The sequence below is a fragment of the Hemiscyllium ocellatum genome, chromosome 9, assembly GCF_020745735.1.
Source record: "Hemiscyllium ocellatum isolate sHemOce1 chromosome 9, sHemOce1.pat.X.cur, whole genome shotgun sequence".
Classification (NCBI taxonomy): domain Eukaryota; kingdom Metazoa; phylum Chordata; class Chondrichthyes; order Orectolobiformes; family Hemiscylliidae; genus Hemiscyllium; species Hemiscyllium ocellatum.
This window is the reverse complement of record NC_083409.1, coordinates 21477241-21503043: the sequence shown is the minus strand read 5'-3', so window position 1 is coordinate 21503043 and position 25803 is coordinate 21477241. Positions and strand designations below refer to the sequence as shown.

Sequence of the window (25803 nt, the reverse complement as noted above, 5' to 3'; positions counted from 1 at the left end):
CTTTTTAAATCACAATTATTCTACACAAATGCATAACAAAAGATAAGGCACCAAAGCAGATACAGGTTAAATAGGATAGAGATCAGCCACCAGAGTTAATCAAGGAGCTCAAGCCAGAAAGAACCAAACGATGGTCCCAGATACAATTGTGGAAGATCTACCAGTATTCATTGCCAAGGTTGTTGAGAGACATTCTGCAAGGTCCGTCACTTTTTTCAGGGAATGTAGTTGTAGAGAATAGGTAGCAAAGCATAATAATAGAAATGAGGCCTGATTTCTCTCAGATTTAGAAGGTTAAGGCGTGATCTGATCAAAGTACTCAAGATATTAACTGGAAAAGATAGAATAGGTAAACAAGTTTCACTGGTTGGCGATTCCGGAATTAGAGGGCATAGTCTGAGAATTATACACACAACAACGTAGATGTGTGGGATACTTTTCCACTCATGGCTGTGGGTGTGAGATCTGTTGTTAAATTTACATCTGAGACAGATCCATTTTTGTTGAGTAAAGGTATTAAGGGAGATGAGCCAAGGCAGCTCCCATCAGGAAAAACATCATAAGAAACAAACTTGAAAAATCCTTTAATGATGGTCAATGAATAGAAACAAGCCAAGAGAGTGAAAAATGTACAAAGGTTGCAATCAAAGTGCAGGGTTTGAATCGATAAGTGAAGTTTCATGTTCCAACACTACACTTAGAGGTTTATTATTTGGTTTGAAAGAAACATAACACAATGGAGAACGCAAATTAAACATTGGACTGTGACATGGTTTAGCCCCAGGGAGCAGGTCCAGCCAAGCTTGGTGACTGAGTTAGAGGTCAATATTTAATTCTGAGCATCGGGAAGCTGAAAGGCAAAGGGTCAATACACAGCTCCAACACTGAGCTAGGCTGCATGGAAAGTGCTAATGAAATAGGGCAGTTACAAATCATGACGGTGCTTTTGCAGCTCCATTTCCACCCCCCGCATCACCCCCATCCCACCCCAAATCAGGAACCTCTGTCAGACGTCTCCCACTAACATTCCTTGCCCATCTCCTCTTCCCCCTCCCAGGCACCAACATTGTGTCAGTGAGCAGGTGGGGCAATCAGGGGGCCCCTCAACCCATTCGCCCCTTACCCTATCTGCCCCATCCCACTCCCAACACCATGCACCAAGTTCCTTGCCCATTGTCCCACCTTCTCCTCTCCATCTCTCCACCCTCCCACTACCCCACACTTAGGGTGCCCTTCATCCATCTCTTCTGCTCTGCCAGCACTCCACCCACCAACCCCTGTCAGGGGCCTTCATCCCATTTTCCCCCCATCAGTGAGGGGTCTTTGACCAAACCCCACAAGTAGAGCCCATTGCACCGTCCTCAGTCAGGAATCGTGAGCCGTCGGCCTGGTGAAAACTGCCCTCCTTCAACAGTTTCAAGTCATCTAGCAATGCTCTGTTGTTAGACATTACCTCGAGTGTTGCACCAGTTTGATATGTTTAAAGCCCAAGAGATAGTAGAGATTCCACAGCATCACTACAGCTTGAGTAGTTTATTCTGATTGCTGCCTGTTTCACAGAAGATAGTGTCGACGAAGAACACACTCATTCAACACACTGACATGTGTTGAAGGAAAACATGCCGTGGTGATAGTTCACACTCAGTGACCAGTTCCAACAGAAATCAGGTTAAGAATAATGACTTCAAACGCAGTCACCACCAGAAGAGAAGTGCAGCCCGGAAACCGAAACCTGATCAGGGCTCCCGGGCAAAGTGCTTCTGAATGGAAACAGACTGGGGTGGTACTCCCTCCTCTCTCTCTAGCCCTGTCCCTTGGGAATCCAGTTGCACCGGTTATTGTGATCATATCTTGGAAAGATAAGACAGACTTTACACCATTGCAGTTATACTTGGCCCGCCGTGCTATGGAAGATGCAAGCTCCTTTCTGGGCTGAGATTTCAGTTTGTGGACAGATTGGTCAATGATTCCTTCGAGCTCCTGCTCCCACAAGGAGCACGGATGGTCACACAGTCCTGGCATATGCCACCGCTGGTGAAGGATCATGATGAACAGGAGGTTGGGATGCCAGCTACATGTTTTAATCAATTCCAAGGAAGGCATCACCAAATTGATGATCAAGGGGGTGTGGCATCAGCTGGCTGGTTCCCATCAGACGAGTTCCAGGACCTGAAAATACAAACACGGTCACAGTGAGAGATCGCTCCTAGCGAAGACAAACTAAAACTGCTGGCTATACAATCAGGTACCAGTTACATTCTCGCAGCCATCAAAATCAGACAAAATTCCTCTTGAAACTGTTCTCAAGGTCTACAGTCAAAATGTAAACGTGCTGTTCACACTTTGATCACTGGCTGGGAGACACTTGCCCATTTCTGCTTGGCGTCTGCTCACCTTTATTGTGCCTTGGCTGTTCGCTGCTATTAGGACATTCGATTCCTGCTGGATAAAACAAAGAGAGAAAGGTTTAACCCTACAGCCACACAACTGAATATAATACATTTGAGTTCGCTTGTACAGACAAAAAGCAACACTTTACACAGGCCACAACATTTGGTCTCATCGATGACAATCCACCTAAGACAATCCTAGGATTAGGAATGGTGTTTTCTTTCTGAGGCATCACAAGATAACTGGATTAAACACTGCACTGGAACATATAAAAAGCTGGCGTGTAATCACCACCTGCTGGTCACTTCCTTCAGTTGAACAAAGGGCCTGGTGCTAAGCACTGTGCTGAAATTAAGTAGGCACCTCAAGTTCTCTTTTATTTTCGGTTTGCTGGGGAGGGGCTAGAAACCTCTTTGGCTTTGGTCTTTCTGACATCATTGTCTACAGGAATAGTGCCAGAAGACTGGAGGATAGCAAATGTTGGGATGCCAGCTACATGTTTTAATTAATTTAAGGAAGGTATCACCAAAGTGATGATCGAGGGGAGTAGAGACAACTCTGGTAATTACAGTGAGCATTACTTCGGTTGTGGGTAAAGTTTTGGAAAGGGTTGAGAGAGGGTTTATAATCATCTCGGGAGGAATCAGTTAATTAGGGATAGTCAACACGGTTTCATGAAAGCTGAAAATGTGTTGCTGGAAAAGCGCAGCAGGTCAGGTAGCATCCGAGGAACAGAAGAATCGACGTTTCGGACATCAGCCCTTCTTCAGGGCTTATGCCCGAAACGTCGATTCTCCTGTTCCTTGGATGCTGCCTGACCTGCTGTGCTTTTCCAGCAACGATCTCCAGCATCTGCAGTCCTCGACGGTTTCATGAAAGGTTGGTCTTGCCTCACCAACCTTCTTGAGTTCCAAACAAGTGCATGAGAATAAAGCAGTTGATGTGATGTATATGGATTTCAGTAAGGCGTTTGATAAGCTTCCCCTCAGTAGGCTATTGCACAAAATACAGAGACATGGGATTGAGGGTGATTTAGAGGTTTGGATCAGAAATTGGCTAGCTGAAAGACAGAGGGTGGTGGTTGATGGGAAATGTTCATCCTGGAGTTCAGTTCCTAGTGGGGCACGGCAAGGATCTGTTTGGGGCCACTGCTGCTTGTCCTTTTTATAAATGAGGGCATAGAAGGATGGGTTAGTAAATTTGAGGATGACACTAAAGTCAGTGGAGTTGTGGATAGTGCAGGTTACAAAAAGGACATAGATAAAATGCAGAGCTGGGCTGAGGGGGACAAATGGAGTTTAATGTGGAAAAGTGTGAGGTGATTCACATTAAACGGAGCTACAGAAATAAAGGGTACTGGGCTAATGGCTAGATTATTGGTAGTGTAGATGAGCAGAGAGATTTCTGTGTCCATGTACATTGACCCTTGAAAGTTGCTACCCAGGTTGATAGGATTGTTAAGGCAGCATATGACGTGTTAGCTTTTATTAGTAAAGGGATTGAGTTTTGGAGCCATTAGGTCATGCTGCAGCTGTACAAAACTCTGGTGTGGCCGCACTCTATGTATTGCATATAGTTCAGATCACTGCATTATAGGAAGGATATGGAAGCTTTGGAAAGGGTTCAAAGGAGATTATGTAGGATGTTGCCTGGTATGGACAGTGGGTCTTATGAGGAAAGGCTGAGGGACTTGAGGTTGCTTGCGTTAGAGAGATGATTGAGTGGTGACTTTATTGAGACATATAAGATAATCTGAAGGTTTGATTGAGTGAGAAGTGAGAGCCTTTTTCCTCGAATGGTGATGGCTAGCACGAGGGGAGATAGCTTTAAATTGAGGGGTGATAGATATAGGACAGATGTCAAAAGGTAGGTTCTTTACTCAGAATAATTAGGGCATGGAACGCACTGCCTGCAACAGTAGTAGACTTGACAACTAAGAGCATTTAAATGGTTATTGGATAAACATATGGATGAGAATGGAATAGTGTAGGATAAATAGGCTTCAGATTGATTCAACAGGTCAGTGCAACAGATGGCCGAAGGATCTGTACTGCGCTGTTATGTTCTATGTTCTAATCCCATGTTATAGTAGTTAGGTACTGTGTCCTCTCAAACATTACAACCTTATAATGTACTGAAACACTTGGATTTAGCTCAGGAACAGGAAACAGTGAATAGTTGAAAAATGGTTACACTTCACATCAGGGGCTAACTGACAGTGACCCAAGGACCAAATCTAGGGCCACTGTTTTTTCTTTGTTTATATATGATATATGAAAATGACCTGAATCATGCCCAAAGGACAGGAAGTGAAATCCCAAGATCCCACTGATATTCACTATGACATTTTGTTGACGTTCTGTATCTTTTAAAAATGGACAACCTTACTGGGCATAGAACTGCACTTCTGAACACCCTGCATTACATAGGCATTTTAACAAAAGGTGACACAAAGGACTTGAACATGAGTTGTTTACCTCAATTCAGCTGTGGACAAAGGAGAAAGATGATCTATGGCGCAAAAATGAACACTAATGCTTTTACATTTACCTTTTCACCTCATAATAGAAACTCTGCTGGAGGAGGTAAAGCTAAATGACCTGGAAGGTGACAGGGGATGCATTTTGGAAGGACTAAAATGGCAGCATTCTACACATTGAAAGGTAGGACCCATGAAAGAACACAAGGGACAAGAGGAACGTTGCTGTGTATGTCCATAGATCCTTGAAGATAACAGGACAGATACAATAAGATGGCTAAGAAGGTATATAGAGTCATAAGAGTCCTACAGCATATAGACAAGCCCTTTGGCCCAAACTGGTCCATGCCAACCACATTAACTCCATTTCTATGCACTTGGCCCATACCCTTCTAAATCTTCCCTATCCATCTGTCTAAATGCCATTTAAATGCTGTTAATGTACCCACTCAACCACTTCCACTTGGCAGCTCATTCCATATGCGTGCCACCCTGTATTTAAAAAAAAAGGTTGCCCCTCATATTCCCTTTTATTCTTTCCCCTCTCACCTTAAACTGATGCCTGCTCATCCTCCATTCCCGAACTTTGGGAAAAAGACGAAATGTATTCAGACTATGCACACCTCTCATGATCTTATGTACTTTTATAAGAATTCCCTATCAGTCTCCCATGCTCCAAGGAAAAAAGTCCTAGCTTCTCTAACCTCTCCCTAACTCAGACCATTGAGTCCTGGCAACATCCTTGTAAGATTATTTGACACTCTTTCCAGTTTAATAACACCCTTCCTATAAACAAGGCGACCAAACTGAACACAATACAAGTGCGGCCTCATCAACGTCCTGTACAACTACAACATAACTTCCCAACTTCTATACTCAATGACTGATTGATGAAGGCCAGTGTGCCAAAAGCTTTCTTCACTGCCCTGTCTACCTGTGACTTCACTTTCAGAGAACCATGCACCTGAACTCCAAGGTGTCTCCATTCCATGACACCTTAAGGCCCTACCATTCACCATGGAATATGGAATATTTAGTCATAGCATTGATAATAAGAGCAGTGATGTTAATGGTGCAGATGCATATAGCATTAGTTAGGCCACCACAGGACTACTGCATATGGTTTTGGTCACCATATTATAAAGGAGGATATGACTGCACTAGAGGGTGTTGAAGACATTCACGAGGATGGCGCTATGAGCTATGAAGAGACCAAACAGGCTGGGGCAGTATTTTGTACAGAACAGAAGGCTAAGGAGATCTGAGGTGCATGAAGTTCTGAACAGCACAAGCAGGGTAGGTAGGGAGAACAATTTCCCCAGGAGCAGAAAGCAATAAAGCTAACGTGATGCCAAACAATATAGTGTAATGACAGGATAGATAGCCAAAATACAGGGAGATTTTGAAGTACATCTAAGAGGAGCAAAGGCTGGTGCAATGAAGAGTTTTCAGAAGGAAACTGCAAGATGTCCAGCCTCCTGAAAACTTAAGCATTCGTGCTGAAACAGTTTAGCTCAGGTGGTGCAAGACACCAGAATGAACACCAACATCTCAGATAGTTGTGGCACTGGGGACATATATATGGGGAGGGGCGACCCCCTTGGGCTCAACAAATAAGCCAGGATTTTTAAATCAAGGCGTTGCACAAAGTGGAACTCAGGAGGATCAATGAGCATAGGGTCGTTGGTAAATAGAACTTGGTCAGTGTCAATACAAGGTGCAGCAAGGTTTTGAGTTTACAGAAATTGAAATCAGGTGGTTTGCTAGGAATCCTGAGGTAATAAGAATGCAGTGAAGAGATTCAACAGAAGAATGTCAGAATTGAGTGATATTACAGATGAGGATATAGTCTCAGTAACAGAATGGATTCATTGACAGAGGCTTATTCATGGGTTGTGCAAAGCTGTCAATAGTCTGACCTGCTCCCAGATGGCTGCTAGGGCAGGAATGGTGGTATGAACTCAGAAATGGAGTTGGTTCTTGAAAACCAAGTAGTGGCTTCAATCTTCCAGACATTGAGCTTGATAAAGTTTCTGCCCCTCCATGAATCCATTAAACTACATATGAAAAACAACCAGATAAAGTCTGTTGTGCAGTGTGTGGGTGAGTGGTAGGAGGGACATCGAAACATAGAAGATAGGAGGTGTCGGCCAGTTGACCCCTCCAGCCTGCCCTGCCATTCAACTCATGGCTGAACATCAAGCTCAACACCCTAAATCTTGCCACCCCCTCATATTCACTGACACGTTAGCAACAACAGCTCTATGTACCTCCTTCTTGAAAAAAAAACAATGTTTTGGCCTGAATCATTTTGTGGTTGTGAATTCTACAGGCCCACCACTTTTTGGGTGAAGCAAGCTCACCTCATTTCTGCATTAAAAAGGTTTATTCCTTATCCTTTAACTATGACTCCTGGTTTTGGACACTTGCCATCATGAAGACAGACAGGATCCACCCAGTACGATTGGCGTAGTTAAAAGGGTTCCACTTCCAAGCAATGGTATGAATGCATTATCATCATTATATTCCAAATTCAAATTTAACAGCTGGTAAAACATCTAAAGTATATTTACACCGATAATTTGATGAATTCCATGGGATTAAATGGTTACAGAGGTGGAAGTGCTGGATGTCTTGAAACGCATAAAAGTGCGTTTAAAATCCCGAAGACCTGATCAGGTGTACCTGAGAACTCTGTGGGAAGCTAGGGAAACGATTGAGTACAGGAGTTGAGAGGTCATGTTGCCGCTGTACAGGACATTGGTTAGGCATGCAATTGCGTGCAATTCTGGTCTACTTCCCATCGGAACGATGTTGTGAAACGTGAAAGGGATTTACAAGGATGTTGCTAGGGTTGGAGAATTTGAGCTGAACAGGCTGGGGCTATGTTCCCTAAAGCTTTGGAGGCTGAGAGGTGACCTTATAGAGGTGTATGAAATCATGAGGGGTATAGATAAGGTAAACAAACAAGTTCTTTTCCCGGGGGTGGGGTGTTTACGGTGAGAGCGGAAAGATATCAAAGAGGCCAGTGGGGCAATCTTTCCATGCAGAGGGTGGTGTGTGTATTGAATGAGCTGCTAGAGGAAGTGGTGGAGGGTACAATTGCTACATTTAAAAGGCATTTGGATGGGTATATGAATAGGAAGGGTTTGGAGGGACGTGGGCCGGGTGCTGGCAGGTGGGACTAGATTGAGTTGGGATATCTGGTCGGCATGAACGAGTTGGACCAAAAGGTCTGTTTCCGTGCTGTACATTCTCTGACTATATAACCTGTCTAGTTCTGTTAAGAATTTATTCCCACTCTGTTTCCTTTCTGAAACCAATTTTCCATCCATATCAATAGACGACCGGCAGTTGCATGCATCTGTGGGGCTTTGTCGAAAGCTTTCCAGAAGTCCAAATAAGCCACATTCACTGGCTCCCCTGATCAATTCTATTACTTACATCTTCTTCTAATAATTCCAGTAGATTTGCAAAGCATGATTTCCCTTTTGAAAATCCATCCTGTGTCTGAGTCTACCATTATTTTCTAAGTGCTCAACTATAAGATCCTTCTTCTTAAAATCATGATTAACTATAGAATCCACAGAGTGTGTAAACAGGTCATTCGGCCCAACAAGCACAACCCCCGCCCCCCCCCCCCCCCCCCCCCCCTCCCCGCCCGAAGAGCATCCCATCCAGATTCATCCCTGCATTTCCCATGGCTAACACACTTAACCTACACATCCATGAAGACTGGGTAAGTTAACATGGCCAATCCACCAAACTTGCACATCTTTGGAGTGTGGAAGGAAACCCATGCAGACACGGAAAACGTGCAAACTCTAAACAGATAGATAACGGATAACTGATGACTGATTCTGGCACCTTCCCACAAGCAACATCAGACTGACTGGTCATAGTTCCTGGATTTCTCTCCCCTCCCTTTTTAAATAGTACAGTTATGTCAGCTATCCTCCAGTCAGTAGGAATTATTCAAGAGCCTAAAGAATCTTTGAAGATGACCAACAATGCATCCGCTATTCTTGGAGCCACTTCTTAAAATACTTGGGACACAGATTATCAGGCCCTAGGATTTGTCAGCCTTCAACCTCACCAATTTCTCCAACATCATTTCTCTAACACAGTTTTTCCTGTTCCTTCCTCTCACTAAACCCCGTCCTCTCCATCATTTTTGGTATACTACTCATTTGTGAACAAAATATGAATTCACTTTATCTGCCATTTCTTTGCTCCCTTTTATAAAACTTTTATTTTATTCACTCTTGGACGTCACTGGCTGGCCAGCATTTATTGCCTGTCCCTCATCACCTTTGAAAAAGTGGTGGTGAGCTGCCTTCTTAAAGTCCATATGCTGCAGATTGACCATAGTGCCCACAGAGGGAATTCCAGGATTTTGACCCAGTAACAGTGAAGAAGCAGCAATATATTTCCAAGTCAACACAGTAAGTGGCTGTGGTTGAAAGGTACTATCTAAAGAACCTTGTTGAATTTGTGCAGTGCATCTTGTAGATGGTACATACTGCTGCTCCTGAATGTTGGTAATGGAGGGACTGCATGCTTGTGGATGTGTTGCAAATCAAGCTTCGCCCTGGATACTGTAAGCTTCTTGAGTGTTGCTGGAGCTGTACCCATCCAGTAAAGTGGGAAGTATTCTGTCACACTCCTGACTTGCACCTTGTAGATGGTGGACAGGCTTTGATTACATTACTTAGTGTGGAAGTAGGCCTTTCAGCCCAAGTCCACACTGACCCTCCAAAGAGTAACCCACCCAGACCCATTCCCTGATATTTATCCCTGACTAATGCACTTAACACCATGGACAATTTAGCATGGCCAATTCACCTGACCTGCACATCTTTGGACTGTGGGAGGAAAACAGCACCCGGAAGGAAACCCACGCAGACACAGGGAGAATGTGCAAACTCCACACAGACAGTCGGCAGAGGCTGGAATTGAACCTGGGATCCTGGTGCTGTGAGGCAGCAGTGCTAACCACTGAGCCACCATTGAGCCCAGGTGGTGTCAAAACACATTGCAGTATTCTCCCATTTCTGACCCACACTAATTTTCACCAATCTTTTTCTCTTCACATATTTATAGGAACTTTTACAGTCAGTTCTTAGGCTCCCCACAAGCTTGTGCAACCAAGGATGGATTCTTGGGGAATGCAAAGAGCAGGAGCAACAAGACGTACTATTGCAGGGGATTCTCTGGCTCCAATGAGTTAGATAAGAATGGAACCAGATGACAGCTGGACAACAGGTGAGGAGGGGTTGAAGGAGAGTGTTGCGGGCACTGTCAAAGACTGCAGACAGGTCAATGAATTCAAGGAGGGAGCGTTTACTATAGTTACAGTCATACAGGTGGCCATTCAGCACTTTGGCTGGGACAGAAACCTGATAGAAGTTTTTAGTAAATGGCAAAGATAGGCAGGTATGTTGGCACTAGTAATACATTCAAGGACAGTTGAAAACAAAAGGTGGTGGTGGAAATGGTAATCTGCAAGAACAATAATTTCACAGGATTTTTTTTTAAAAGCAGCTGGATTTCAGAACGGTTCAAGGAAAGGGAGAGTGTTTCATTCATAGCTGGGCAGGCTTGAGGGGTATTGTTATGCACATGAGTTTTTGTATATATAAAGATCAAAATTTTGGCCTGGAGTTTGATTTTGACTACAGCCAGAAAACAGCTTAGCCTGGGGATAGACTAGTGAATCAAAGGGCAAAACAATTGCTGAGCGCAACCCGAAAATGAGATACTTCACAATTATCTCACACAGAATATGCTTTTTCCAAACATATTCAGCAAACAAACAGCCCGTTGAGAAAACTGGTCACAAAAGCAACTTTGTAAAGGGAAGCTTTCTAGTGGGGTGATGTTCATCTGCTGGGTACGCCATCCACAGACATGTGGAAGCTGCCTTAACCACCTTCCTTCTACATGTAAAGATTAGGACAGAAGTGGGATATTCATCCTGTGGCAACTTTTGGCTTAAGACACCTTCCAGTAGCAGGAATCTCTGTGACAGATACTGGAATGATAGCTTATAATTTCCATTTCAAACCAGAAATTTTTTAAACTGCTGAAATGAAAAGAGAACACAATTTTCATTGTTGACATAACCAGAGATAGTTCTAGACTTCCTGGCTTGGTGAAACTAACGGTGACAGGCTTAAGATAATGAAAGGAAGCAAATGCACTGCAGCCAAAGCTACAGTTGACAGAAAATTAGGTGGAAAGGCAAGTTGTGAAGTGGACAAACAGTTTATGGAGAGGTATCGATAGATTAAGGAGAAGGACAACATTTGGCAGGAGGAGTATAACGTAGGAAAACGTGCTATTCATTTCGGGAAAATAAAAACTGAACAAATTACTTACGTGGAGGAAAACTGCGACACAAAATGAATTGGGATGCATGAAACAAAATGGTGCAGCAGGTCATCAGGGAAGGCTAATATCGGCCCTCATTTCAAGGGGATTGAAGTATGAGAGTAGGGAAGTCTTACTACAACAGTGCTGGTCCTCATGCTGAGGAGACCACATCAAAATACTGAGGGCAGTTTTGGTTTCCTAACTGAAGGAAAGATAATGTTTAATAAGAGGTAGTTCAGAGAAAATGCATGAGGATCCCTAGTCTGACAGGGATTTTCTTATGAGCAAAGATAAAACAATTTGGGACTCTAATCGCTGGAATTTAAAAGAATGAGAGGTGATCTATTTGAAATGTACAGAATTCTTAAGGGGCTTGATAGGATAAATGCTGAAAATATAATTCTGCCTCATGGGAGATTCTAAGACCAGAGCAGAGTCTCAGAATAAACGGGCACCAATTTAAGATTGAGATGAGGAGGAATTTCTTCTCAGAGGTGAGTGTCTTTAGAACTCATTGCCACAGAGAGCTGTGTATATTTAAGGCTGAGACAGTGTTACAAAGGCGGGTAGAATCATAATGAGTTGAAAAGAATACGTTGCCCTCTTTAAAGAGAGAAAGTACTCTTCTGAGGTCGAGGTATAACAGACACTATATACAGAACAGCTAGGAAACAGGCTTTTCCAAAAGAGATACATGTAACAATTGGCTGTTAAATAGATTCCTGAGTTTTAGTTGCTGTTTTGACAGCAATTAAAATCTGGCCATTTGACTTAAACCAAGTACTAAACCTCTAAACCCTTCAAAGCCAATTGAACCTATGTTCTGATTGGTTTCAGGCTGTCAACATCATCAGATTTCAATAATTTCAGGTGTAATCAGAAGCATAAAAACGAGTGCTTTTGAAAATCAAGTGAAGGGCAACTGCTACCAAAAGAAACCCAACAGCCCTGAACAGCTCTGAAAGAAAGCTCAGAAAGCACCCTCTATTAAAGGTACCAAGGAATTTAAAATCTGATTGAAGATTTGTAGTTTGGGTATCCGTTGTTGTGGTTCTGCTCGCCGAGCTGGAAGTTTTTGCTGCAAACGTTTCGTTCCCTGGCTAGGGAACATCATCAGTGCTGTTGGAGCCTCGTGTGAAGTGCTGCTTTGATGTTTCTTCCGGTATTTAAATACCGGAAGAAACATCAAAGCAGCGCTTCACACGAGGCTCCAACAGCACTGATGATGTTCCCTAGCCAGGGAACGAAACGTTTGCAGCAAAAACTTCCAGCTCGGCGAGCAGAACCACAACAGTACCAAGGAATTTTATACAATGACAATTGCAGTAAAAAAAAAGATGGCCCAGGGAAAACACATCAGAATTGGAAGGACAGAAGAAAACAGCAGAAGAAAAGACCAGAAGGAAGTCAGCACAAGAGACTAAATGGACTTTGAGAAATTAAGTTAATTTAATGTTAATAATTGCTATTAGAGCAGCATTTTGAGAGAGTTGGGGTCAGATAGTAATTAGTTAAGAAAAACAGGGCTCGGGATAGGAGAAATAGACAAAGTCTCTTCCCTAGGGTGGGAGAGTCTAGAACTAGAGGGCAGAGGTCTGGGGTGAGAGGGGAAAGATATAAAAGAGACTGAAGGGGTAACTTTTTCACGCAGAGGGTGGTATGTGTATGGAATGAGCCACCAGAGGAAGTGGTGGAGGCTGGTACTATTGCAACATTTAAAAGGAATAGGATTTAAAAGGAAAATGAATAGGAAGGGTTTGGAGGGATATGGGCCGAGTGCTGTCAGGTGGGACTAGGTTGGGTTGGGATATCTGGTTGGCACGGATCAAAGGGTCTGTTTCCGTCCTGTATATCTCGATGACTCGAATAGTTTTTGTTTATTGTCACTGTTAGAGTTAGAAAAATGTTATTTCTCTCTTTAAACAGTGTAACTCAGGGATTTTCTTTCACTCACTCATTTTTAACAGATTACAAGGCAAGATGAGCAGCGGAGTTCAACCTCCGAGTCATAACGCTGGATCAGTAGGGGAATTAAGGGTTAACATAGAAAAGTACAGCATAGAACAGGCCCTTTGGCCACTATATTGTGCCAAGGATTAATCCTAATGTAAAAAATAAACTTAACCTATGCACCCCTCAATTCACTGCTATCCATGTGCATGTCCAGCAGTCACTGAAATGTCCCTAATGACTGTGCTTCCCCCACCACCACTGGCAACGCATTCACAACTCTCTGACATCTCCTCTATACCTTTTTCCTAATATCTTAAAACTATGATCCCTCATACCAGTGAAACTTGCCCTGGGGAGAAGTCTCTGGCTATTGACTCTATCTATTCCTCTCATTATCTTGTATACCTCCATCAGGTCACCGCTCTTCCTCCTTCTCTCCAGAGAGAAAAGTCTGAGCTTAGTCAACCTCTCCTCATAAGGCAAGTCCAGGCAGCATCCTGGTAAGCCTTCTTTGCACCCTCTCCAAAGCCTCGGTATCTTTCCTATAGTATGGCGAGCACACAATGTGTGTGCTCACCAGGGACTTGGAGAGCTGTAGCAGAGCCTCGTGGCTCTTAAACTCGATCCCTGTTAATGAAAGCCAAAACATGATATGCTTTCTTAACAACCCTATCCACTTGGGTGGCAACTTTGAGGGATCTATGTACTTGAACACCAAGATCCCTCTGCTCCTCCACACTGCCAAGAATCCTGTCTTTAACCCTATATTCAGCACTCGAGCTTGACCTTCCAAAATGTATCACTTCACATTTATCCAGGTTGAACTCCATTTGCCATTTCCCAGCCCAGTTCTGCATCCTGTCTGTCACTCCGCAGCCTGCAATAGCCCTCGATACTATCGACAGTGCCTCCAACCTTTGTGTCATCTGCAAATTTACTAACCTATCCCTCAATCTCCTCATCCAAGTCATTTATAAAAACTACAAAGAACAGAGGCCCAAGAACAGAGTGCTGTGGGACCCCACTCAACACTGACCCCAAGGCAGAATACTTTCCATCTACAACCACTCTCTGTCTTCTGTCAGCCAACCAATTCTGAATCCAAATAGCTAAATCTCCCTGTATCCCATACTTCCTGACTTTATGAATGAGCCTACCATGGGGAACCTTATCAAAAGCCTTGCTGAAGTACTTGGAAAGGGCAAGAATGTGGCCATGTGGAATGTCCAATCAGGAGGGGCATGCTACCTGTCAGTGCTACGGTTTGACTCCAGCCTTGGGCAACTGTCTGCGTGTTCTCCCCATTTCTGCGTGGGTTTCCTCTGGTTGCTCCGGTTTCCTCCCACAGTTCAAAGATGTGCAGGTTAGATGGATTGGCTGTGTTATGTTGCCCATAGTGTCTAAGAATGCGCAAGCTAGTGGATTAGCCATGGGAAGTGCAGGGTTATGGTGGTAGGGTTGGGACGGCGGAGTCTCTTTGGAGACTCAACCAGCCAAACAATCTCTATCTGCACTTCAACTTCCAAATGAGCAGCACTCTGAAAGTTCCTGATTTCCAATATAACCTGATGCGTGTGATTTCTGACTTTGTCCAACATTGGCACCTCCACTTCATAGCTGTACTAGACATTGGTGACTACATTTGGAATACTGCGTACAATTTCAGTTGCGCTGCTATAGGAAGGATATTTTTGAACTGGAAAGAGTGCAAAGAGGATTTTACTGAGATTGGACTTTAAGTTATAAGGAAAGGCTGGGACTTTTTTCCCCAAGATCCTAGGAGGTTGAAGGATGGCTTTATAGAGGTTTATAAAATCATTATGGGCATAGATAGGGTGAATAGCTAAGGTCTTTTCCCCAGGTTCGGGAAGTCCAAAACTGAAGGGCATAAGTTTGAGATAGGAGGGGAAAGATTTAAAAGAAACCTGAGGGGAATTTTGTCCCCGCACACAGAGGGCAGTGCAAATATGTAATGATCTGCCAGGGAAAGTAGCAGAGGTGAGTACATTGCAAAATTTAAAAGACATTTGGAAAAGTACATGAATAGGAAAGGTTTAGAGGGATATGGGCCAAATGCAGGCAAATGGGATTAGTTCAATAGAGGAAACTTGTCGGCATGAATGAATTGGGTTGAAGGGTCTGTTTCCATGCTGTGTGAATCTATGGTTACCAATATGCTGGTATTATCAACTTACATCTGGTTAACACCCTCAACACATCACTTACCCCATCCGGTAACGCTCTCCAGCACACCGCACTGACAAATTCATTGCTGTCATCCTCCTTTTTCTCCTTGTCCAAGACACTTTTAACTGTGTCAAACTTGAAGGTGAGCAGTGTTTTTGAGAGCCCCTTATAGTAGAGGTAGAGAGAATTGTTTTCACTTCCTAGAATAAATGAGGCATCAGACATTAATGTTCAGATTTGAGCAAATTTTATTAAATCACAAAACATGGGCCGGGTGCTGGCAGGTGGGACTAGATTGGGTTGGGATATCTGGTCGGCATGGACGAGTTGGACCGAAGGGTCTGTTTCCATTTTGTACATCTCCATGACTCTATGACTCAACAATAACAATATCCCCTGCCTGACAGTGAGCACAATATGGCTCGCACTGTCCTCAGCATCTTTTAAATTATTTCTTAAAACCACTCCTTCAACCAACATGACTCAACATGGGGAGTCAGTCACAGAATCATAGAATACCAACAAGTGTTGAAAGAGGCTATTCGGGCTATCGAGTCTGCACCAACTCTCTGAAAAGCCTCCTATCCACACTCAGCCCCCTTTCTTTTCCCCATAACCCCTCATTTACTATGGCTACTCCACCTAGCCACACATCTTTGGACTGTGGGAGGAAAATGGAGTGCACACTGGAAACGCACACTGGAAACACACACTGACATGGGGAGAATGTGCAAACCCCACACAGTCACCCGAAGATGCAATCGAACCACAGCCCCTCATGTTGAGGAAGCCAAGCTAACCACTGAGCCACCATACCGCCCAGTTTTACAGGGCCTGTACTCAGAAGTGGGTGTGTGTCAACACGTTCCCTCACTTATGATTAATGCAGATTCTCCTTAATTTAGATGTAGTAGAAAATATACGACTACTCACCACAGGCAATGTAATCCCCATTGGATGCCAAACCCACAAAGTTCTTTTCGTTGATGTGACCCTTAAATGACCGTAAACAGTGCGGTCTGTTAACACTCCAGAGCTTCAACTGGCTGTCTGTAGATCTACAAACAAGCTGTCTGTCAGTGGATGCTGTCTATGAAGCCCAGGAACTATCCCTCAATCCCTGCCGTACATAATAATGCACACTGATGACTGCATGGGAGGGCAGGGAAGTATACCACACTGATTGGAGAATTGAAACAGGGTAAATGAAGAATTTTTCTCATCAGAATAGTGTGCGCATGAGTGTGATGTGGGAAGGAAATGAAGGTTGTCAGGGTGATATAGCACAGAACAGGCCCTTCAGCCCACCCAATTTTACTGACCCTATTTCCCTGCACTTGGTCCATAGCTGACTATGCCCTGGCTTCTTAAGTGCTCATCCAGATGCTTATATAATGTTTCGAGAGCACCTGACTCAACCAGCCACTCAGACAGTATGTTCCATATTATGGCCACCATCTGGGTGAAAACAAATGCTTTCTCAGATCTTCTCTTAATCACTTATTCCTCACCTTAAAATTATGCCCTCTGGACTTAGGCACAGGGAAAGAGATTCTCATGATCTACACTATACTTCTCTATTTTCTATACCTTAGTCAGATTCCAGCCCTCAGCCTCCTCTGCTCCAAGGGAAACAAACTCAGCTCAACCATTCTCTCCTTATAAAAGATAACACCATGGTGAATCTCCTCTGAACCCTTCCTGTGCATCATGTCCCTCCAATAGTGTGGCGATCAGAACTGCACAAATCTGTAGCCCAACCAAACTTTGACAAAATTGGAACAAGACTCCATTGCTCCTATCTTCTACACCCCAGCTAAGGTAAGCATTTCATATACCTTCTTCACCACCCTGTCCACCTGTGCTGACACCTTCAGGGGTCTGTGGACTTGTACCTCAGTATTCCCTAGGAACCTACCATTCATTGTGTATATCCTTCCCTAATTAGACCTCCCAAAATTCATCAACTCATACTTACGAGGGTTAAATTTTATCTACCATTGTTTTGCCAAATTTACCAGCTGATCAATATCAGTCTGTAGCCTGAGATCATCCTCCTCACTCTCAACACCAATTTTCCTGTCATCTGTGAACTTAATTATACCTTGTGTTCACATTCAAATTGTTAACGTACATAACAAATAGCAAGGGTTGCATCACCAAACCCTGTAGTATACTGTTGACTAGGGGCATCCAATCACAAAAACAGCCTTCCACCTGCTGTTTGCAAGCCAATTTTGCCAACTTGGAACCCTTGTGCTCTTGCCTTTTGGAACAGCCTTCCAGGATATTTAGTCACTCTTTTCAAAAAGCTCAATTAAATTTGTCATATAGCATCTCGCCCGAATAAATATGTGCTGACTACCCCTGATCAATTCCCAACTTTCCAAATGTTGATTGACCCTCAAAACCTTTTTCCCCAATAATCTTCCGACCACTAACCAACTGCTCTGTCATTACCTGGCTATCCCTGCTGCCCTTATTGAATAAAGGACCCACATTAGCTATCCTCCACTTATCACTTCATTTGGGGCCAGTGAAGTATTAAATATCACTGCCACTGCCATGGCCCCAGCAATCTTCTTCCGTTCCTCCCTTAGCAGCCTGGGATACATTTCAACAGGTCCTGGAGACTTATGCATCTTTATGTCCATTAAAATTCTTAATACTTCCTCCTCATTAATCTCAATGTGTTCAGAAGCTCACCACTCCAACTGAAATCTCCAGCTAAAAATCTTTCTCCTTTCTGAATACAGATGGGAAATATTCATTTTAGACCTTATCTCCAAGGGTCCAGAGGACATGAGTGAAGTGTCTTTGGTCCCCATACTTTCTCGGGTAATCCTCTTGCTCTAAGTATACTTATAAAATGCTTTGGGGATTTCCTTAATTCTGTTTACCAAAGATATTTTGTTGCCCCTGTTTACCCTCCTAATGTTAAACATCCCCTGACACACATTATACTCCTGAAGGGCTTCCCCTGTTTTAAATGTACAGAGAGACAGTAAGACAGACAGACAGAGATGGGGCAAGAGTGGGAGAACCAATCTGGGTCCCATTGGCCAGTGTGTAGAATCCAGTAAGATGCTGGAATCACACACCCATGGACAGGTTCCCATTCAGGTATCTTATGGCAAAAAGGTGCCATGGTAGTGCCTACTGTGGCTCAGTTGATCAGAGCATCAAAAAGGGGCATGTGTGCCAATCCTTGTATCACTGACAATTGCTGCTACCAGAAAAGGTGCAGACACACATTGGTTCATTCTGGATTTGAGGTGTATTCAACCCATGGTTCCCATCAATTATAAACCGTTACAACAATCACCCCAGCACATCAAATCCTCTGTTCACTGCTCAGAGCAGTCATACTTTTAGGTCAATGACATAGTCTTCTTTCAATTGGGAGACAGCAATGCATTTACACACCACCAATAGCAAAGCAAAGCAAAACAGAACAGAACTCACGCTGAAACTATTTCTTCTCCACTTACAAACTTGGCATAGGATACTGCCTTGCGATGTCCTTTAAACACCATGATAGGCTGTTTAGTGTTCCGCAGATCATAATAGTGAACACAGTGATCTGTGAAAATAATAAACATTTCAGATCTTGAAAAAATGAAATACATTCAGTGTGGTGCAGTTAAAAATGGTATGACCTGGCAACCTGTTACACAACTAGCCTTCGGCCATTACTCAGACTTCTGTCACGAAGCCAAATCTGGATCCAACTTGCCAAATTACCTGGATCCTACCAACTATTACCTTCCTTGTCACTTTCCCATATGGGAACTTGACAAAGGTCTTGCTGAAATCCATATAAACTACTTAAATGCCCTACCCTCGTCTAAACACCTGGTTACCTCCAAAATTTCTACCAAATTTGTCCTACAAAGCCAAGCTGACTATCAAACCATCGAAATGAAAATTTATTTCCTCCTTCATCATTTTCTCCAATAGCTTCCCTACCACTAACATGAGCCTATAGCTCCCTGGTCTATCTTTTCCACCCTTCTTGTCAAGTGGAACCACATTAGCTGGTCTCCAGTTCTCGCCATTTGGATACAGAACTGGCTCAAAGGTAGAAGACAGAAGGTGGTGGTGGAGGGTTGTTTTTCAGACTGGAGGCCTGTGAGCAGTGGAATGCCACAAGGATCAGTGCTGAGTCCACTACTTTTCATTATTTATATAAATAATTTGGATGTGAACATAAGAGGTATAGCTTGCAGATGACACCAAAATTGGAGATGTAGTGGACAGCGAAGAAGGTTACCTCAGATTACAACGGGATCTTCACCAGATGGGCCAATGAGCTGAGAAGTGGCAGATGGATTTTAATTCAGATAAATGCGAGGTGCTGAATTTTAGGAAAGCAATTCTTATCAGGCCTTATACACTGAATGGTAAGGTCCTAGGGAGTGTTCCTGAACAAGGAGACCTCTGAGTGCAGGTTCATGGCTCCTTGAAAGTCGCAGGATAATGAAGGCGGCGTTTGGTATGCTTTCCTTTATTGGTCAGAGCATTGAGTACAGGAGTTGGGAGGTCATGTTGTGGCTGTACAGGACATTGGTTAGGCCACTGTTGGAATATTGTGTACAATTCTGGTCTCCTTCCTATCGAAAAGGTGTTGTTGAAAGTGTTCAGAAATGATTTACAAGGATGTTGCCATGGTTGGAGGATTTGAGCTACAAGGAGAGGTTTATTATGCGAATGCTATTTTTCCCTGGAGCGTCAGAGACTGAGGGGTGACCTTATAGAGGTTTATAAAGTCATGAGGGGCATGGATAGGATAAATAGGCAAAGTCTTTTCCCTGGGTTGGGGGAGTCCAGAACTAGAGGGCATAGGTTTAGGGTGAGAGGGGAAAGATATAAAAGAGACCGAAGGGGCAACGTTTTCACGCAGAGAGTGGTACATGTATGGAATGAGCTGCCAGAGGAAGTGGTGGAGGCTAGTACAATTGTGACATTTAAGGGGCATTTGGATGGGTATATGAATAGGAAGGGTTTGGAGGGGTATGGGCCGGGTGCCGGCAAGTGAGACTAGATTGGATTGGGATATCAGGTTGGCATGAATGGGTCGGACCGAAGGGTCTGTTTCTGTGCTGTACATCTCTATGACTCTAGCACCTCTCCTGTGGCCACAGATGATTTAAAAATTTGAGTTCGGGCCTCGTCTAGTTTCACCTGTCATCTCCCACAGCAACCTGGAATTCAATTCATCCAAACCGGAGGATTTGTCCAATTTTAAATCCACAAAGCCTCCAACAGCATCTCAGTCCCTATATTAAACTGCTCAAGCACTTCACGATCCATGTTCTCAAATTTTGTCAAGATAAAGTATTCATTTAAAACTCTAGCAATGGGGTCCAGTTCCACACTCAGATTCCCATAATAGGTCCTACCTCTTTCCCAGGTAATTCTCTTTTCCTTGTGATTCTCCCTTATCTTGCCCACCATTGTTTTCTCATTGCTGCTGTCACTCTCCTAACTACTTTTCTGAGCTCCTCTCAGCACTTTCTAGGCTCCTCTCACTTTGAATCAGCTACACATCTGTCTTTTTATTCAGTCCTGAATATTCCTCGCCATCCATGGTTATTTGGGCTTGTTGCTCCGAAGTGAATATGTTGTACCTCTACTCACCCCAGTACCTTCTTGAATTTCTCCCACTGTTCAGCTGTAGATTTACCCCCAAGTAGCAGTTCCCAGTCTAGTTTGGCCAGATGCCTCTTTACTTTAATAAAATCTGCCTTAACCCAATCCAACTACCTTTTCTCCTTCACCATAACAAACTTTCAAGGTATGCAAGCTTCTAGAACATTTGCTCAAGATAGAATTCAAGGTTACATGGAAAAGGGGGACATGATTGAGATGTATAAAGCTAAGTTGACATAGATTGAGTACACAGGAAGAAACTTTGCCCCTGGATGGAGAGATATAAAAAAAAAGGCCATTGATTTAAGGTAAGGGGCAGAGGTTCAGAGGGAATGTGAGTAAACACGTTTTCACCCACAGGGTGGTGGGAATCTGGAACTCACTGCCTATTAGGATGGGAGAGGCAGAAACCCATAGTAGTATTGAGATGTGCACTTGTGATGCCAAGGCTAAGTGTTTCAAAACGCGATTAGAATAGTTGAGTGGTTATTTTTGGGCGGCACGGTGGCACAGCGGTTAGCACTGCTGCCTCACAGCGCCAGAGGCCTGGGTTCAATTCCCGACTCAGGCGACTGTCTGTGTGGAGTTTGCACATTCTCCCCGTGTCTGCGTGGGTTTCCTCCGGGTGCTCCAGTTTCCTCCCATGGTCCAAAGATGTGCAGGTCAGGTGAATTGGCCATGCTAAATTGCCCGTAGTGTTAGGTGTATGGGCGGATTGCGCTTCGGCGAGTCGGTGAGGACTTGTTGGGCCGAAGGGCCTGTTTCCACACTGTAAGTAATCTAATTTTCGACTGAGACAGAGATGATAGCTGAAGGGGCTTTATCAGTGCTGTAAATCTCTATGACTGTGACTACCTCTCTCATAGTTGTCCACTCACCCTGTCCTCTAGGTGTTGTTGACTGCCTGTCTTAGTTGACTTCTTGCCTGTTCCTCTAGACGTCACTGGTTGCCTGTCTCCTAATACATACACATCCTGAGTCCTCCCCATGTCTCCTCCTAATGTATACACATATACCAGATTGTAGAATTGAAAATGGTCAATTTTTCCATTACATTCTGCAGTGTTAAACTAAATACAATTTTATTTCCCAAAAAAAACCGAAGTCATAAGTTGACCAGAGCCTTCTCTTATGAACATGAAGTTCAGCTTACAAAATGCAAGACCGCCCAGGACACTAGGCCCCACAAAGTGGCCGGTTGACTAAATGTTGGGCTATGGAACCCACAAATCTGAAAGGAATAGGTACACTATTCAAAGGCACAAGTGGTTATCTGCTAGCCAGAGTTGGCAAATTTAGAGTTTCAACGAGAGAAGACCAGAAATGATTCTCATCTGCAGGATTGAGAGAGCAAAGTCTGATCTGGTGATATCTTCACTGCTCAATAATCAATTTAAAACCCTGCAACTGCTGGTGGCTTCCCAATCACCACATGAAAGGCCAAATCTGACTGAACATTGGTATGTTCAAGAAGCATCATTTGTTAAGACTTATAATGTTAGTGCCCATACTGTTGCTACACCTTAGAACTGCTGGGATCAGTTTTGTACTGTATAGCTCCAGAAAGATGAACAATGCTATAAGATGCCACAGTAGAAATTCACAAAGACCCTTTCAACAGCGCCTTCCAAATCCACAATCTCTACCATCTAGAAGGACACGAGCATCAGAAACATGGGAACTTCATCTCCCCTTTGGACCCCTCTAGGCTACTCCCCATTCTGTCTCAGAAATACACCACTATTCCTTTACTGTCATGGGACTGAAATCCTGGAACATCCTCACTAACAGCATTGAGATTGTCCCTACACCCGAAGGACTGCAGCAGTTCAACCTTTGAAGGTAATCCTGGATGGGCAATAAATGCTGGCTGGAGTCAATGATGCCCACCTAACAAACAAATAAAAATAAAACTCCCTAATTTATAGTAAAGATAGGGGAGTCAAATTACCAGGAAACTGAAGAGGTCAGTCACTGGACAGTACCACATTCTAAAAGCAAGAAGCAAACAGAGGACGACCTGTGCCTAGCTATCACTCCAATGCAGAATAAAATTAAGAAGTCTTTTCATATTTCAAGCTCACACTTCTCCTCTGGAAGCCCATGTTTGGACCAAGTCCAAATGAAGGCAGGGACTAAGTGGTCGTAGTGGAATCCACACCAAGCATCGAAGAGCAGGTTACTGCTTTTCAAATGCTGCTTATGGCACTATCAACAACTCTTTCCAACTCTTCACCGATGATCAAGAGTGGTAGGGTTGGATTTGTTCTACTTTGTGTATACAGGATATACCTTGGCAATTTCCCATTTTATGGAGTAGATGCCTATGGTTCGCTGGCTGTAAGGTAAGTTCAGTACGATTGCACTATGAAAAGGAACATGCCAGAAATTATCTGGACCACAAACAGCTGACTATCTTGGTGTGTTCTTATTCTCCCGCCACCCTTCAACTCTGAGTAACTTGTCTGTTGAACAGAAGATCAATTCTTAATATCAAAAGTTTGGCTCACACTACACGTGCTTTGATCGCAGACATCATGATCATTCCTACCACCCAGTCATAACAACAATGGAACAGGTCATGATCAGGACAGCATGTCTCCCAGCAGCTTACCGTCTAACATTCTTGACTGGTCTGGCAACAATTCACCAGTCACAGTACAAAACTCTCGTTTGAAGAGACTGCAAAAAACATCAGAATGAGGCAGTTTCTCTGTCTCCAGCCCTAACTGAACTGTTGTGACTAATTGCACATTTAGAACAATAGGGGTTGCTGGTGGTATTGACAGTGCTGAAAGGGAAACACATTTTGCCAAAGCTTTTTCTATTGCAAACATGAGAACTCATCAAGAATATCAATTTAAGGGGAAAAGCTGTACAGTATAAATTTTACCCTTAAATTGGTTTTCTTGCACATTGTCTTGATGAGCCCAAGACAAAAATCTGTCACAAAACGTGCCTTTCTTTCCAGCAATACACATTTAAAACGGTTGGCACTTTTGTGATTCCAAATCACCACCCCCATGCCAAGGGAACATTCTGCACCAGCGATAACCATGTTCAGGGTGAACTTGAGAGGATCAGGAGGGGATTAGCTGAAATTACCTGCACAGCCAAAGGCCAGATGGTACCTGGAGCTGGGGCTGAACTTGACACAGCAAACATTTGCTTTTGCTTCAATGCTTGCCACAGAATTGTCAAGATTTGTAGACCACAACTTCACTGAAATCAAACAAACAGGGTTAATAAGAAACATCAAATAACGCTGAACACGTTAATCAGGTCAAAGCCCTCCTCTGGGACCATGTGAATGGAGACATTCCCCCAGTTATGAACTCAAGCAGCTTGACTGAATCTAGATTAGATTAGACTTACAGTGTGGAAACAGGCCCTTCGGCCCAACAAGTCCACACCGACCCGCCGAAGCGCAACCCACCCATACCCCTACATTAACCCCTACCTAACACTACGGGCAATTTAGCATGGCCAATTCACCTGACCCGCACATCTTTGTGACTGTGGGAGGAAACCGGAGCACCGGAGGAAACCCACACAGACACGGGGAGAACGTGCAAACTCCACACAGTCAGTCGCCTGAGTCGGGAATTGAACCCGGGTCTCAGGCGCTGTGAGGCAGCAGTGCTAACCACTGTGCCACCGTGCCGCCCACAATCTATTCACAACTGGATTTCACAGGTCACAGTGGATTCACTTTTCCTTTTGAAAAAGCTTTCATCTTTTAATTCTGCTTTCCTTCCACCTGTCAGCGATTGAGGGTCTACGGGTACCCAGGCACTTCCCGATCAGAGGAGTCATGCATGCAAGTCACACAGAGGGCGGTACTGGTATGGAATGAGCTGCCATAGGAAGTGGTGGAGGGTGGTACAATTGCAACATTTAAGAGGCATCTGGATGGGTATATGAATAGGAAGGGTTTGGAGGGATATGGGCCGGGGGTTGGCAGGTGGGACTAGATTGGGTTGGGATATCTGGTCGGCATGGACGGGTTGGACCGAAGGGTCTGTTTCCATGCTGTACATCTCTATGACTCTAAGTGGTCAGAAATCTGCATCTCAAACCAATCTCCAATCTCTGGGTCACTGCACACAAGAACTGAATGCCATCTTAACCAGTTGAAGTCACTAACTGCTCATCAATGACATTAATGCCCAGAGAAGTACTGAACCCAAATGGAGTGGTTACTGTTCTGTAAATTCCTACTTGCTTAATCCATGTTGGTGGATCCATTGTTCTGACTTACAGTTGGCAGGCAACATTTTTTGGTAGCTGATCCAATAAATCTTGACAATCCAACTTGAACAATAGGTTTAAGCAAAAGTTTGGGAAGTGCAAGGAATACTGGAGTGAAGAGCTATCATTAGTTCAACTCACTGGTCATTAAATTTAATAAGTCAAATGAATAAATTACCTTTAGCATCATCAGAACCTGAAGCCAGGAGTTTGGGATCCATCAGATTAAAATCTACACTCCAACATCGTTTCTCATGTTCCTGTAGTGAAAATACACAACAGCTGTTTAAAAACAAGCTCCCAGCAAGCAATATTGCTTTGACATCATACAGATCAACAGGGAGGGTAAGTCACAAGCCTCACCCAGGCAGAAGCATTTCACTTGATTGTTTATGCGGCTGTTACCTACCAGCATTTAGTAACAGGAAAATAAACCGCTGCAGCAGGGGTTAAGCAAAGTGTAAGAACTGAGGCATAGAGCACAATTACATGTTACAGTGTGAACAGAGGTATGA

At 43.7% G+C, this 25803-nt stretch overlaps 1 protein-coding gene across 2 annotated transcripts in view; it reads right to left on the bottom strand.

Annotated features, from left to right (window-relative positions):
- Nucleotides 1–568: 568 nt before the first annotated feature.
- The window catches only part of cop1 (COP1 E3 ubiquitin ligase), a 121525-nt gene continuing 96290 nt past the window's right edge, over nucleotides 569–25803 (bottom strand). The window contains exons 14-20 of one of the 2 annotated variants that reach the window (XM_060829641.1): nucleotides 25467–25548; nucleotides 24143–24259; nucleotides 18851–18968; nucleotides 16319–16443; nucleotides 15425–15585; nucleotides 2395–2442; nucleotides 569–2169 (exon numbers count right to left, since the gene is read on the bottom strand). In XM_060829641.1, the coding sequence (XP_060685624.1) occupies nucleotides 2152–2169; nucleotides 2395–2442; nucleotides 15425–15585; nucleotides 16319–16443; nucleotides 18851–18968; nucleotides 24143–24259; nucleotides 25467–25548 (669 nt within the window). In that variant the 3' untranslated portion in view covers nucleotides 569–2151. The remainder of the gene's footprint in view (nucleotides 2170–2394; nucleotides 2443–15424; nucleotides 15586–16318; nucleotides 16444–18850; nucleotides 18969–24142; nucleotides 24260–25466; nucleotides 25549–25803) is intronic. The other variant, XM_060829642.1, reaches the window with a different exon arrangement.